Here is a 15,249-nt window from a genome sequence, read left to right on the forward strand (position 1 = left end):
ACAACAACAGTGACACACACCTTGAGGAGCCGGTTGAATGTTTCCTTTGAGACTCGATGAGAAAGAAGAAGAAAGAAAGAAGAAAGAAGAAAGAGAGACGTGAGGAGAAGAAGCTTCAGAGTCCGAAGCCGTCAGTCATCAACGTTTCATAAAACCTGCATCAGCACCGTCTGAGGCTCAGGTGACTTCACATCACCAGAGAAACTAATGTAAACTTCACTTTTAACCATTCGTTTTCCTGTTGTGCTGAACTTTGTACTTTATATTATTGTTAAAAACAACACAATCAAATGTTAAATGTACAATTTATAGATATCACATCGTCAGACTCATGGGGTCACAAATAAGATCTTGTTTTTTATTGTGACGCCTCATTGAAAAGCTCCTTTGCAGCAGCTCTGTGTGATCGTGGGCTCATTCCCCTCCCAGATAGAAACACTGGGACGTGAACAACATGCACCAGTCCAACTCCAGAGGAAAACATCTGCTGCTCTGACCTCTGGGTTGAAACCAGCGTCTGTGGAACTATAAATACAAATGAAGCCAAAACATCCTGGACGTCTGTAGCAGTCGGGGGGATGTAATAAATAAAGATTAATAAAGATAAATACAATACTGAACAAGGGGTCGATGACCTATGCTGCAGCCGGCCACCAGGGGGCCATCCAGATGATTTGGCTTCACTTGTCAGAGTCTTGATGTCGTCCATCTTTATTTACACATTCATTTACTTTGGAAACATTTGGTTTTTGAACACCAGTTGCATTATGGGAAACGTAGGATCCCGTTTGTCTCCACTGCTGCTTGATTAAACTTTCAAACGACTCTAATGATGTTTCTAATTCTGCAGGAAACTTATTTCCGCAGATGAGAAGATGCTCTGAAGCCATTTGTTTGTTTGCGTTGGGGCTGAATCAGCGTCCCGCTCGATTCATTATGCACGACGGCCTGATTCCTCTGAGGACGATGAATAAATGCATCACGTCTGAATTATTGAGCAGCGACAGGACCTGTGTGTGTCTGAGCCGACCGGCTGTCTACACCCCCGACAGAGGAGGTCGGTTCAAATCTGTCTCGTGTCTCCCAGCCTCTGATTCTTCCTCTGTTGGTTCCCCGTAGCTTTTCCACTCACGGGGCCGGTGGACACACAGAGACGACGAGAGGACGACCGGGATCCCCCCCCTCCCCCCCGAATTAGGACAAACACATCATGAATTAAACATCATAGAAGAACTCTGGCAAACAGACCATCTACCAGAGGCAGGACAGACAAGGGCCCGTCTGTGCTGACACCGATTCACAGGGAGAACAACTGACATCAGCTCCATCGAAACAGGAAGTTTGCTAAGATGGAGACATAAACACAGGATATGACCAAGAGGGGCTCCCCCCCCCGGAGACACACAAACAAAAAGACACATCAACACACAAGACAAATCAAGAAGCTCACGACTAAAAGGTCTATTTCCAGTTTTTGTTTTTTAAGGATTACAGAAGTGATTCCATCCCCACCTTTAAAAAAAACAAACAGATACATTAAAGAAAATAAAAGTCACAATCATAGATTCATTTTTTGATTTCTGTAGCATATTTTCAATACATGTAAAAAATCTGATATTCCAATTAATGTGCAGCAGTGAAAAGATAGAAAATTGATAATAAAAAAGAAAATCCCAGGTTTGTTTCTTTTCCGTTTGTGCAGCTTCCTTCATTCGTGGTAAAGTAATGACATCACAAAACAAATACAAAACAAAGCTAAACTTGATCTGATTCTGAGATTCTACACTTTTACAACAACTAGATTCTACGACTGAATATTAAAATATCAAAATAAATCACTTTCCTTCATTTGTTAGAGTGAGAAATCAATTTGCATATTCAAAGGTTGACGTAAAAAAAAGGACGACGATATATATTTCTATAAAATGTACAAACGCTTGATTCGTTCATTGAAAAAGAGAAATCTGGTGTAGTGGTTTGTTTGTGAAGCAGAATTAAAAAGCTCCTTGTCGCTCTTGATTGTGCGTCTGTGTTTGGTCTTGTTCAGTCAGGTTAAAACTGACTGGACTCAACACAACCTCAGATATGTCAACAAAATCAAAGTTCAACACAAAAGGTCACAAAACACTTTTTCTCTAAATAAGCTTCTCAAAGTTCTGTCGACTGTTCTCACAGGTTTAAAATGAGCTGACATGTACAAAGTTTGTCGTTTTCTTTTAGGCATCAATCAGAATTCAACACAACACTGCAGGACTGTCAATCCCAGGCTCCGACTCGAGCCTTTGAGCCTTAAACTCTCAATAAAACACACTTTTGATTTATAGAATATATAAACTCATATATGGAGAAACACCGAAAGATGTTTTTGCAGGTCAGTGGTTATTAGGTTGTTAAACATTTGTAGCATCATAAATATCAAAAAGATCTTGTGACTGAAGTTATGGTTTGAACTTTGTGATTTCTCAGGATAATTTGAATATAAAATCCAAATCTTTAATTTTTGGTTTCATTAGCACATTCGTTTTCATTTTAAAGTGAAGTTATGAGAAAAGACAAATTGGGAAACGAACTGACTGATGTCCCAGTTCTTCTTCAGGTTATTTGCAGCTCTATATAAAAGGGGATCTTTCAGACACTCGCAGTGAGAGGGACAAGGCTTCTCTTCTCCCAGAGTCCGGCTCCACATTCCTCTCATTCCTCCGGGCTTGGACCTGAACCGCAGCTGCAGCCGTCCCAGTGTCCGTCCCAGTCTCTACTGGGAACGTCTCTCTGTCTTTGTGCTGTGTTTTTTCCCCGATGTCAGGAAATCCCACTCTTCATTTCTAGAGGACACTGGTCACTTTCAGATCCGGGATCATGATCCCCGTCTCTAAAGTCAACTTGAATCCAGACATCAGCATTATAAAAAAACAGATTCCACTTTGATAGAGCTGGAACATCTGGATCCTGACGCTGAAGAACATCTGGAGATTCAGGAGCAGGTTGTTAAAAAACAAGGATGTGACCTCACGTTAGAACATTAGATGCTCTGACTTTGGTGAAAAGAGGAATAAAGACTCTTCTGTTTGAATTATTGCTTCTTCACGCTCAGAGAAGCTCTTTAAGAAAAAACCAGGCGTCTGAGTGAGCTGATGGTTTGAGGCTTTGGTCCTTCACTAGAAGATCTGCTTGAGTAAACTTCTCTCTCTGACGACAGCTAATTATCCTGTCTCGCTCTTTTTCACTCAAAAACAACTTTTCCTACCTCCCGTCCCCCTGTCCTCTCATCCTCCCGTCCCCTCATCCTCTCATCCTCACGCCCTGTCAGGTTCGGGGGGGTAAAGAAACATCCACTTTCACTTCAGCCAGTTCAAAAGGATTCACCAGATGGACACACTTCATTTGTACTTTGCTGATTGAAGGGTAAAACAAACAAACGTATTAAAAATAAAAAGTTATATAATGAACTGACTTTTTGTCCTTGTGCTTTAAGACTCTGTGTTTCGGTCAAAACACAATATCCAACAGTTTATGGTTCAGAGAAGAGTTTGTTCTTAAAGGTGGTTTCTGTTAAGTTTTGTTTTTAGTTATTTGAATTTATAAAAAATAGGGTGAGACGTCCTGATTGACAGCCGAGTCTCACCAAGGGCTCAAGATGGCCGCCGCACTATTCTGGATATTTTGGCTTCATCTCTACACAGGGGGGGAAGTCGGCCATCTTTGTTTACAGTCGTTGGCTGAAACTGATCCACAGGAGAGAGTTGTGGTTTATTAATAATCATGAGCAAACATAATTAGCTTTCTTAGCAGGATAGAAAACTAAAAAACCATCACACTAGTTTACAGCTGTGTTATTTTATCTCACTCTGTGTCACACGTCTGCTTCAGCTCCGACTGGACCAGAAGGACTATTTAATACAGAACATGAATTTAATATGATGTCGAGGGTCAAAGGTCAACGAGGCTTCCGGACCTGATGTCACTCTGAACTGACTGGACTGAAGTTCTCCCCCGAACCTGCTCCTCCTCCAACACATCCACCATCGTTCAGCTCCTCCCACTCCTCTCCTTCTTCTTCTCCTTCTTCTTCTACTCCAGAGTCTGGTCTCATCTCACCAGTTGCACTTTCTAACTGGTTCCATAGCAGCTTCCGTTTATAAATGAATTTACGACTAACACGTAATGAAATGTCCCTTTAAATTGATACAAAATGATTTACAATGAATCAATATAAAAAAATATATAGAAAACTGTTTTACATTTTCAGTTCATTTTCAATATATATGATATATGAGGCTTTTCATTTAAAATGTTCCATTTAAAGGGACATTTCATGACATTTATTACATTCATCATTATATCATCTGCTTGTTTTAAAGCAGACGTGACATTAACATGTCGTAAGAGATAAAACTTGATAAAAAACACTGAGGACATTTTATTATTTTACAGCTTTGATGTTTTTCTTAGTTTAAATCGGAGCCTTCACTGAATTAAACGTATGAGGAAGGATTAGGGCGACTGCAGCTTGATTCTCCTAATATTATGATTTTCTTCTCAAAACTGAGAAAATATTGAAAACTAATAAAGTTAAACTCTAGTAGCATTTCTCCTGTTATCCCTCGTCCAGTCTTTCAGTCTCAGCCTTGTTTTCATTCGTTAAGAAGACGCTCGTAGTGTTTCTCTGACAGATTCTGATTTCATCACCCGACCTCAGAACTCATCCGCTCGTATAAAAAACTGCTAAAAAGTTGAAAAGCATCCGACCCTTCGTCCTGGATCCTGTAAGAACGTTTAACCTTTTCCCAAAGCGAAGCCGGACACATGTGAAGAGTGGTCATGAGTATTAGATCCAGTCTGTTTGAATTCATGCTTCACACTGAAAACACGTGTCTGTGCTCGTCACTCGAACGACAGCAGGTCTGGATGCGGCTCCGTGTCTTCAGTGCCTTTCCCACAGGGGGCGCCGTTCCCCAGCAGGGCCTCCTCGCCCAGGCTGATGCGGCAGGCGGTTTTCCCCGAGCGGGGGGTGGAGGCGAGCCGGACGTCCGGCCCTGACGCCTTCTGCCAGACGTCGCAGGGCGGGGGGGGGTCTTTGTGGATGAGGTCCGGGACAGAGAGCTGCAGCTGAGGCCGACGTTCCTCCACGTCTCCATCGGCTCTCCGGCCTTCTTCCTCCTCTCCTCCTCCACCCGTCACTCCATCCACCTTGCTGCTGCTCCCTGTCGACTCTGAACGAGACAACACTTTCTTCTCTGCAGCAGCCGGGGGCTCTCCCCCCTCCTCGTCCTCACCGAGCCCCGGCTCCTCCTGGGCGAGGAGCGGCGTCTTACCGGGGGACGAGAGGAACGAAGAGGAGTCTCCAGCGTCTGGAGAGGACACCACGGGGTCAGAGGAGATCATCATGTCCTGGGTGGTCTTCAGCGCTCGAGGGAGGCGCTTCTTCCCCGACGGCGGGGGTGGGTCCAGGCGAGGGAAGGAGTCGAAGGAGGAGGAAATGTGACTGGAAGAGGAAAGAGGAGAGGAGGCAAAAACTTAAAAAAACGAATGCTGCAGAAACCACAGAGACAGAAAAACAACCTTAAAGGTACGAGTCCGAGGATTTAACCAAGTAATTAATACAAAAATAATTTCTCTTCTCACTGTTTAAGAAATAGAAAAGTTCAGTGATCCAGCTCCTCTGATGTGTCATCACTAATTTAAAACCAAGTGACAGAAAAAAACATTCAATTATTCAGTTTTTCTGAGCCGATGTTTAATTTAAACTTCTTCCCACAAAGGTCATTTAATATTTGTGCCAATGATGAAAATAAAGTCCTTCACTGCTTTTATCATAAAATTGAAAAATGGAACCTCAGAAGTCACCGATCCATTTAAAAAAACAGAAATGAAGAAATGGACAAAAAAAGAGACGATTAAAAGAGAATTAATAATTACGTTAGATTCAGGATTACAGTTAAAATTTGGATCAAGCTTCGAGAGGATATTGTTTAACTGAGTTTTTCTATGTGCACACACACACACACACACACACACACCCCCACCCACCCACCCACACACACACACACCCACACACACACACACACACCCACACCCACACACCCACACACACACACACACACACACACACACACACACACCTGTTAGCAGTAGTTGTGTTGAGTTGGTCCATGCGGCCCCACACAGCACCAACGTTTTTGTTGACCTCGGTTACCCCGATATCTCCGATGTGGCTGGACTCCTTCCTCCTCAACAAGTCGTTCACCTGGAAGGAAGCAAGGAAGGAAGGAAGGAAGGAAGGAAGGAAGGAGGAAAGGAATGAGGACAAGTGAAGCTTTACCTGCAGTTGTCACACAAGCAAACACGAGTGAACACAACCCACAAACATTCACCTGATCTCCTCCAAAAAAAAACTGGAACGAGTGAAGCGAATAGAGAAAGAATTCATCAGCTCAACTAACTCAGATTAACATCCTGACACTTGAATCTAGTTCTGTTTTCAAAAGAGGCTTTTCTATAAAAGCCCTGATCAGAGGTGACAGGATTTCAGAATCCACGCTCATCAGGATCTTCTGTTTCTGTGCATGTGTCAAACTGACCTTTGCCCCGACAGCCTTTCCCAGGTTGATGGCGTTCTTCAGCCTCTGCTGGCCTCCGGAGGACGGGGACTCAGCGGGGATGGAGCCCAGGTTGGGGTTAGACGATGCTGGGGTGCGTCGGGCCGAGGGCTGGCCGGGCCTGGAGATCTGGGGACTCTGCTGCTGTGCGGTGGAGTTCTCAAACATGCTCTGATCAACTGGAGGAGAGAAGAAGAGGACACGTGTTAAACACACAGCAGGATTCAACACACGTGATCTGTGGTGGCAAAGCTGCAGATGCTTCAAGGAGCGGACGACATGAATGAGATGTTTGCTCTGGAGTCTGCAGCACGTTCCACAGTTTTCTGTTTTGTCATTTGTTAAATCTCTGAAACTCTGCAGGAAACACTTCATCTGAACATGTGTTAGAACGTCTGGGAGGTGCAGCACACCGAAGGGATTTCTTCTCCTCGTTGTCACTTCATGTTTTAATCTGAATCCAATGCAACAGCTGTGAATTCAGGCGTCTGCTCTCAACTTCCACGAAACTCTTCACCCAAACTCTCCAGCCTAAAGGGGGAGGAGAGTTTCTGCATGGTTGTTTTTTTGGGGGGGGAGAGAAATCCTTTAAGTGACCAACGATAGTGTTGTTGCTTCTGTGATGAATTCATGCATGAATGAACTGAGGCACCTCGGCTCGAGTCCTGCAGCTTTGCACCAAACACACTTGTGTTGCATCAGAGACAAAAAGGGATTTCACCAGAGGACAAACAACATGCAGGGGTCCAGATGGCAGAAGAGGTAACACTGCACATCTCACAATAATACACAAAGCAACTGCAGTGACACATGCACACGAATCACAACAACAAAAATGAGGAAGAGACGGATGAAGACACAAAGTCCGGAGACGGCAGAACAGAAATGGGAACTCGTCAGTCCACGTGAGACGGACGTTTCTTACCTCTTGGAGAGGAAGGTTTCTCGGAAGGCATTTAATGAGACATAGAGGAATCACATTTCAGATCATTTTACGTTCAAAGAAGCAGATTATTGATCCGATTGTAACGTGAGAGCCTGAGACCGGACACGGATCTGAGAGGAAATATCACCTTTTGGAATCTGGTGCCCAGAGAATCTACTTCCTGTACAAAACTGAAGCCGAAATATCTCAAATATTGATCCATATTGCACGAATGCAAAGAAATAATCGCTGCTGCACGTTGTTTGTGTTAAAAATCTTTCCATGAAGGACGATCGAGGCGAAGTCGATAAAAACCTGAGTCTCCTGCAAAGTGTTTTGACTGAGGAGTGAATGAAGATTGGTTCTATTCCCGTTGCAGACGTGAGCAGATGTTTGTGGGTGTAAATGGGTTTTTGAGCAGTAATTTGGTCCGTGTCCCATCTGCTGACATGGAGGAGGCAGGATTTATGATCTAGATGGTTTGGGAAGCTGTCATGTCGTCCATCTTTATACTCCAAATCTATATATATATATATATATATATACAAAAATACTTTATCAAGAGGAGATAAGATTCAATGTTGAGGCACTTCACGGAAAAAGCAACAAGCTCGTAACAGTCATCAAACCTCAGATCAATTACTGCAGCAGACAAGTGAAACCACATCTAGATTCAGAATAAATGTAATTACAGAAGAGAGATCTGTGTGTGTGTGCGTGTGTGTGTGTGTGTGTGTGTGTGTGTGTGTGTGTGTGCAGCTGCAGGTACTGGAGCCACATTGCTCTGTGTTTGAGTGCATATGAGATTATGTTGTGTAATAGATAATTATAATGTAAATGTGCGCAGTGCAGGTTGAGTCCTGGTCGTGCTGCTGCAGCATCTGAACGTGAAACACAGTCCTTACTGCTTTTTACTCTCCTTACACTTTCTAGTATAACTCGTAACTTGCTCATATTAAATCTTATGAAAACAAAAACTTGAGTCATGGTGACCTCCAGTCCAAACCCTTGACCAGTCAGAACTGTGATTAAAGACTGACACACTTAATTTACATGCTTCATGCCTGTAACGCTCCACCAAGGTCAAACACGTGTTATGAGTGAACATCAAGGTCAAACTCAGATCTCAGGATCGATGGAGTTGCATCACACAGACGATCAAATGGAGGATAGAATCGCCTGGAAAGTGCAAATCTCACTGACTCTAAATAAAAACACGTGTATACCGTGTGTGTAGAAGTCGTGACTCTTATCAGGAGCAAAGCACCTGAACTGCTCCTCCGGGCCACCTCACACCGTGGGTTTGATTCCCCTGCACCGTCAGACCCCCTGTCTGAAAACCTCTGGAGCTGGAGTGTAAAGACGGACGGTAAGATTTCAGAACCTCTGATGTGAGTCAATGGAAGCTGGAGATGGTTTAACTGAAGAACTCCTGCAGCAGGTTTGTGTGTTTAATGACGACTGTTCTACTGGCTGATTAGTGTGTGTGTGTTAATTACCAACAAGCCTGGAGGATCTGTAATAATTATTGTTCATTAAAACTGAATTGAGGATTTCTTTCCTTCTTTCTTTCTTTCTTTCTTTCTTCAGGAGCTCGACAGCTTTGGTCAAACAGCAGCTGAATCGCAGAGGCTCTTCTCAGTGTTTAATAAATCATGTAACGGCTGCCCCCCCCCCCCCCCTCCAGACCTGCTGGTGAGTCGTGGTTAAATCTCAATAAGCTCACCACATGTCATCAGTCACTTCCCGAGCAGCGAGACGAGAGACGTAAAAACAGACGTTTATTGGGCTTAAAATAAAATCATCACAACTAAAGCAGATCGTCTCTCTCTCTCTATCTCTCTCTCTCTCTCTCTCTCTCATGCACAGTGTGCAGCGGGCGAGCGGCCCACGGTGAATCAACTGAAATGATAATGCAATCCTCTGCAACATGAACCACATTAGAAAGATCTGCCCTGAGAGGAGGAGCTGGAGTTAGTCCTACAGTGTGATTATAGTTTAGTGTGTGTGTTCAGGTGATGACTGCAGAGAACAACAGAACAGTGAACACAGCAGAATTAGAGAATTAATCACTGAAACACGAATTTAAAGAAAACGTAACAATCCTACAAAGTAAACTTGATAAAACTTTAAATTGAATCTATTTGAATTGGTTGTATTATCCTCGGTTGTTTCGTTCAGAAAGAGCTGACAGCAGATCAGTAAACTCTGAACCCTGCAGACGACTGATGCTTCATCAACAAAGCCGACTTCTCGTCCTCCTTCGTCCCAGCTGACCTTCCCTCCTCTTCTCAAACAGGTCCCGACTAAACGTAAACAGAGAAAACTTTAAATTCCTTCCCCAGGAACATCACTCAGGATCTGTCTTGCAGCGACAGACTTGAGCCTCCTGCCCTGACCCTCAGTCTCCAAGGAAAACAGAAGCCTCATTAACAAACCCGACCTTCCTCCTCCTCCTCCTCCTCCTGCTCCTCCTGCTCCTCCTGCTCCTCCTGCTCCTCCTGCTCCTCCTCCTCCACCCTCTGTAACTTCCTCACAGAGTACGTCCCTGGTTTTCCCTGCAGAATTGTTTTATTGGCAGCGATGGCGTTTACGCTGCACAACAACAAAACTGTCAAGTGAAACCAGCACTAATGACACTTCCAGACAAGCTTCTGATTTGTGCAGAGCTACAACTCTTCATCTCGAGCTACAACTCTTCATCACAACCTACAACTCTTCATCACAAGCCCACAAGCTCCTTCTCTCCAACCCCAGAACCCGGCAATGAATAAATTCCACATAATCTCCACGAATACAAAACTGATTACATTTCTGTAAATAAGGTGGGTGCTCGAGATGGGGTGAGGCAACCTGCTCCGACTGCTTGATAGAAGAGCGATTACTGCAGCACACAGACACACACACACACACACACACACACACACACACACACAGAGGAGCTGCAGGGTAACAAATCATTTTGGTTTCTTCAGTATGTCTTTGTGTTGAAAGTGCCACACAGAGTCGTAAAGGAATAATTAACAGGAGCCACCGTCAGGACGAATACAAAGGTCAAGGAGAAGCTCCACAATCTCTTCTGGGTACTAATGTTAAGCATTTCATTTGCTCTCCATTCAAAAATAAATAATGTTGCTTTAGCTGAACATGCTGTTAGATCAGAGGGGGGGGAACGGTTTGGCAGCCGGCCACAAGGGGGCAATGGCTTCACTTTTGAGAGCCGTCATGTCTTCTTTCTTCTTCATTTGCAGAAACCTCTTTTGATTTTCTCTCTCTCTTCTCCAAAAGCAGCAGCTGATGGACGGATGAACGCAGAACAATATCTGGCCACCAGGGGAAGTAGTCGGATGTTTGTACTGAATCCATCCTGTAGTTGTTTACAAGGAAAACATGAGCCTCGCTGAAATGTATTGAGAAGGTTTTCACTTTCATTTAATTTCACACCAGCTTATCCAGTGTTTTCATTTTCCTGACATGCAGAGTGAAATATTTTAGAAACAATGACGCGCACAGAGGGAAACTCATCCGTCATCTAAGATCCTGAGGCTTTTCACTGACTTCTCTTTGTGCTGCAGCCGCAAAACCACACAGCACATGTTTCTGATCACAGGGAGCAGGATGCTTCCCAGCTGGGGGAACGTCATACCATGTTTACCGTCTCCACATGTACGTACAAAGCTCAGTCGCGGTGCGTTTACTGCCACGTGCTCCTATACTGTACATTCTGGGAAACTACTCTGCAAACCAGACGTAGCAAAGGATGCGAATACAAAACCAAATCTCAACTGTGATTCCTGACGACAGGAAACACTGGGCAGAAACATGTGAGGCTTAAAGCCTCACTCTCCTCTGTATCAAAGACTTCAGATCAATTATTCATTCAGACAGTTGCCACATCACCGTCTGTCTGACCCCGACGGCTCCATGGAGGGAGAGCGTCTGAGCCACCAGCAGCGAGAGAGGAAGAGGAGCTGGAAACAGTCAAAGAGACAAGCAGCGAGAGAGGAAGAGGAGCGGGAACCAGTCAAAGAGACAAGCAGCGAAAGAGGAAGAGGAGAGGGAACCAGTCAAAGACACGAGCAGCGAGAGAGGAAGACGAAGAGGAGCAGGAACCAGTCAAAGACACGAGCAGCGAGAGAGGAAGAGGAGCGGGAACCAGTCAAAGACACAATCAGCTACAGAGGAAGAGGAAGAGGAGCAGGAACCAGTCAAAGACACGAGCAGCTACAGAGGAAGAGGAGCGGGAACCAGTCAAAGACACAATCAGCTACAGAGGAAGAGGAGCAGGAACCAGTCAAAGACACAAGCAGCGAGAGAGGAAGAGGAGCGGGAACCAGTCAAAGACACAATCAGCTACAGAGGAAGAGGAAGAGGAGCAGGAACCAGTCAAAGACACGAGCAGCTACAGAGGAAGAGGAGCGGGAACCAGTCAAAGACACAATCAGCTACAGAGGAAGAGGAAGAGGAGCAGGAACCAGTCAAAGACACGAGCAGCGAGAGAGGAAGAGGAGTGGGAACCAGTCAAAGACAGGAGCAGCTATAGAGGAAGAGGAGCGGGAACCAGTCAAAGAGACAAGCAGGGAGAGAGGAAGAGGAAGAGGAGCAGGAACAGGTCAAAGACACGAGCAGCGAGAGAGGAAGAGGAGCGGGAACCAGTCAAAGAGACAAGCAGGGAGAGAGGAAGAGGAAGAGGAGCAGGAACCAGTCAAAGACACGAGCAGCGAGAGAGAAAGAGGAAGAGGAGCAGGAACCAGTCAAAGACACGAGCAGCGAGAGAGGAAGAGGAAGAGGAGCAGGAACCAGTCAAAGACACGAGCAGCGAGAGAGGAAGAGGAGCGGGAACCATTCAAAGACACAAGCAGCTACAGAGGAAGAGGAGTGGGAACCAGTCAAAGACACAAGCAGCTACAGAGGAAGAGGAGTGGGAACCAGTCAAAGAAACAGGCAGCTACAGAGGAAGAGGAGTGGGAACCAGTCAAAGAAACAGGCAGCTAGAGAGGAAGAGGAGAGGGAACCAGTCAAAGACAGGAGCAGCTATAGAGGAAGAGGAGTGGGAACCAGTCAAAGACACAATCAGCTACAGAGGAAGAGGAAGAGGAGCAGGAACCAGTCAAAGAAACAGGCAGCTAGAGAGGAAGAGGAGCAGGAACCAGTCAAAGACAGGCGCAGCTACAGAGGAAGAGGAGAGGGAACCAGTCAAAGACACAAGCAGCTATAGAGGAAGAGGAGCGGGAACCAGTCAAAGACAGGAGCAGCTACAGAGGAAGAGGAGAGGGAACCAGTCAAAGACACAAGCAGCTGGAGAGGAAGAGGAGCGGGAACCAGTCAAAGAGACAGGAGCAGCAAGAGAGGAAGAGGAGTGGGAACCAGTCAAAGACACGATCAGCTACAGAGGAAGAGGAGCTGGTGGTGACACAGCAGATTTTGGGATTAGAAGCTGGATTTAGTTGAGAAGGAAGTTAAGTTTCTGTTAAGTTCTATTTCAAGGAGGAAGTAAAACACATGGCCAAAAGTATACCCACGCCTGAACATCACACCCATCTGGTCAATTTTATACAAACTTGAGATACAGTATCCTGCCCGAGAGGACCAGAGGATCCGGGGATCGAACCACCGACCTTCTCTACCTCCTGAGCCTATTTGAGATGCAAACCCCAGGAGCAGGACTAAATATCATATCAGACACTCACAGTAAACACTGGAGCTCAACGTGTCTCATTTCAAGTCCTAATGTGACACATCAAACACAACATAGGTTTAAATCTGAGTGAACAAAAGCTACGAATCAATCAAAGCTCTTTTCTCTTCCCTTCAGTCCCTCCTTCCCTCAGCGGGGGCTCTTTCACCTCTGGTTTGAATTCAGCGTGTGAGCGTGTCACATTCGTCAGCTTTCTTCTGTCTGTCAGTACGTGGAGAATCTCAGAGGAAGCTACAGAATGAAAAGGTGGTGGGGGGGGGGGAGAACCTGGCAGGCAGATGTGTCTGAGGCCGCCTCTCAGCTTGTGCTCTTTTAGCCCCTTTTACATCAGGAGCTCCACATGTTCCAGATTAAGGTGATTGACTCCCACTGCCAGTAGAGGATTTCCATCATGTTCAATGTCACAAACACAACGTTCAGGTCTCAGCTTCAGTGCTGATGGGAACCGCGGCCGAGTAAAACAGTTATTAGCAGGTGATTTAAGGCTTTAGTTAGAAAAGTAAACATGTTGAGGGATGAGGTATGAGACAGGGACATTACATTTTTGATCAGGGTAGATATGGATATTTTTTTGGGGGGATGGGATGTTTTTACAGACTGATATTTATGTGTGTGTGAAATTTGGGGCAGTTTGATTATATTTAAGGGACCGTTGGGCAATATGAGCTCTTTGAGTTCCCTTCCAGATTCTATTATAGATTCTTTTGTTGGTAATTTATTAGTTTATAAAACAGCAGAAAAGGAGAAACACCTGCCAGGCTGTCTAAGAGTCCGAGGCGAGGCCATCAAACATCTTTAAAGATTCACACGGACACAAACCAGAGACAATAATCTCCGGTGTTGAGAGCAGATAGGTTTGTAATCCTGTTGTGGTGAATCCCGGTGGAGACCTGCCTGGCTCTGCTCGTTAACGTGGAGGTCGGGAGGATTAATTGCTCGGCTTTTTAAAGTCTTTTTATTCCCTCTGCCCTTCTGGTGCGGATGTGGTCGTTAACTTCAGAGCCGTGAGGGTTCGTCTTGAGTGTTTGTTTGTACGTGACCTGTTAGCTCCACACGTCTCTGTCTTAACAAAACAGCCTCAGCCGATTCCTCACAGGGAAGCAGCTCTTTGTGCGTGTGTGTGTGTGTGTGTGTGTGTGTGAGATGCATCAACAAAGACCCTGAACGTAATAAAAGAACTGACCATGACAAAAAGGTAACACACTTAATATATTCAGGTTTTACAGCCTCGTTCAGCGGGGAAAGCTATTTTATTTTAACTGTATTGCTTCCAATTGCTAGAATGAAATATAAACTTGCAAGGATTTGTGATCACTGTTACTTACATGTAACCTTAGCTCAACCTCCGATGTATAATACAACTACTTTAAACTAAAGAGGCCAAAGTATTTAAATTACTTTAAATTGAGAAATCAGGAAGAGAGTTGACGACCTTGTAACGAGTCCACGAACAGTTTGGAAAAGAACAAAGCTAACGGCCTCTCTCACCAACATATCCACCGTGGGTCAGAAATAATCCTGCTGGAAAACAAAAGGATTTCTTATAATATCCATAAATTATTCACTGGGATATTGATTAAAAATGTCCCCGGTTCTTCTCCTCAAACACTCAACAGTTCACATCAAAGCCAAACAGCAGAACTCCTTCAGAGAGCATAAGAGTGTGAAAGTCTGATCCAGGTCTAGCTGTGTCCCTACACAATGAACCTGTAGATACTGGTATCGATCTGCGCTGCTCCCCCCCCCCCCGTGCTCCCAGTCTCAGTCATTAACTTCACCTTTGAAACTATATGTGCCTGTGACGGGAAATTGATACGAGTCAAATACCACTCAGCTTGTTGGGAAGTGGCCCTCAGGCGTCACCGGGGCCTCAACGAGCAAATAATTGATAGTGACGGGAGGGAGGAAATCAAACTAGACTCAACAGTTCAGGTCATTCGGAGACTGATAAACTGTGGAAACAGTTGTGATCTGAGACACGAGCACCGGATTAGGTTTAAGTCTTCTTTTTAAGACAAGTCGCGCAAACA

The 15,249-nt window shown here is 44.9% G+C and overlaps 1 protein-coding gene across 1 annotated transcript in view; it reads right to left on the reverse strand.

Annotated features, from left to right (window-relative positions):
- Positions 1–1,460: 1,460 nt before the first annotated feature.
- Positions 1,461–15,249, reverse strand: part of nos1apa (nitric oxide synthase 1 (neuronal) adaptor protein a) — a 118,095-nt gene continuing 104,306 nt past the window's right edge. Inside the window, exons 11-13 of the mRNA XM_062395498.1 lie at positions 6,579–6,775; positions 6,120–6,244; positions 1,461–5,482 (exon numbers count right to left, since the gene is read on the reverse strand). Coding sequence (XP_062251482.1) covers positions 4,882–5,482; positions 6,120–6,244; positions 6,579–6,775 — 923 coding nt within the window. The 3' untranslated portion in view covers positions 1,461–4,881. The remainder of the gene's footprint in view (positions 5,483–6,119; positions 6,245–6,578; positions 6,776–15,249) is intronic.

The sequence above is a fragment of the Platichthys flesus genome, chromosome 9 (assembly GCF_949316205.1).
Source record: "Platichthys flesus chromosome 9, fPlaFle2.1, whole genome shotgun sequence".
Taxonomy (NCBI): Eukaryota; Metazoa; Chordata; class Actinopteri; order Pleuronectiformes; family Pleuronectidae; genus Platichthys; species Platichthys flesus.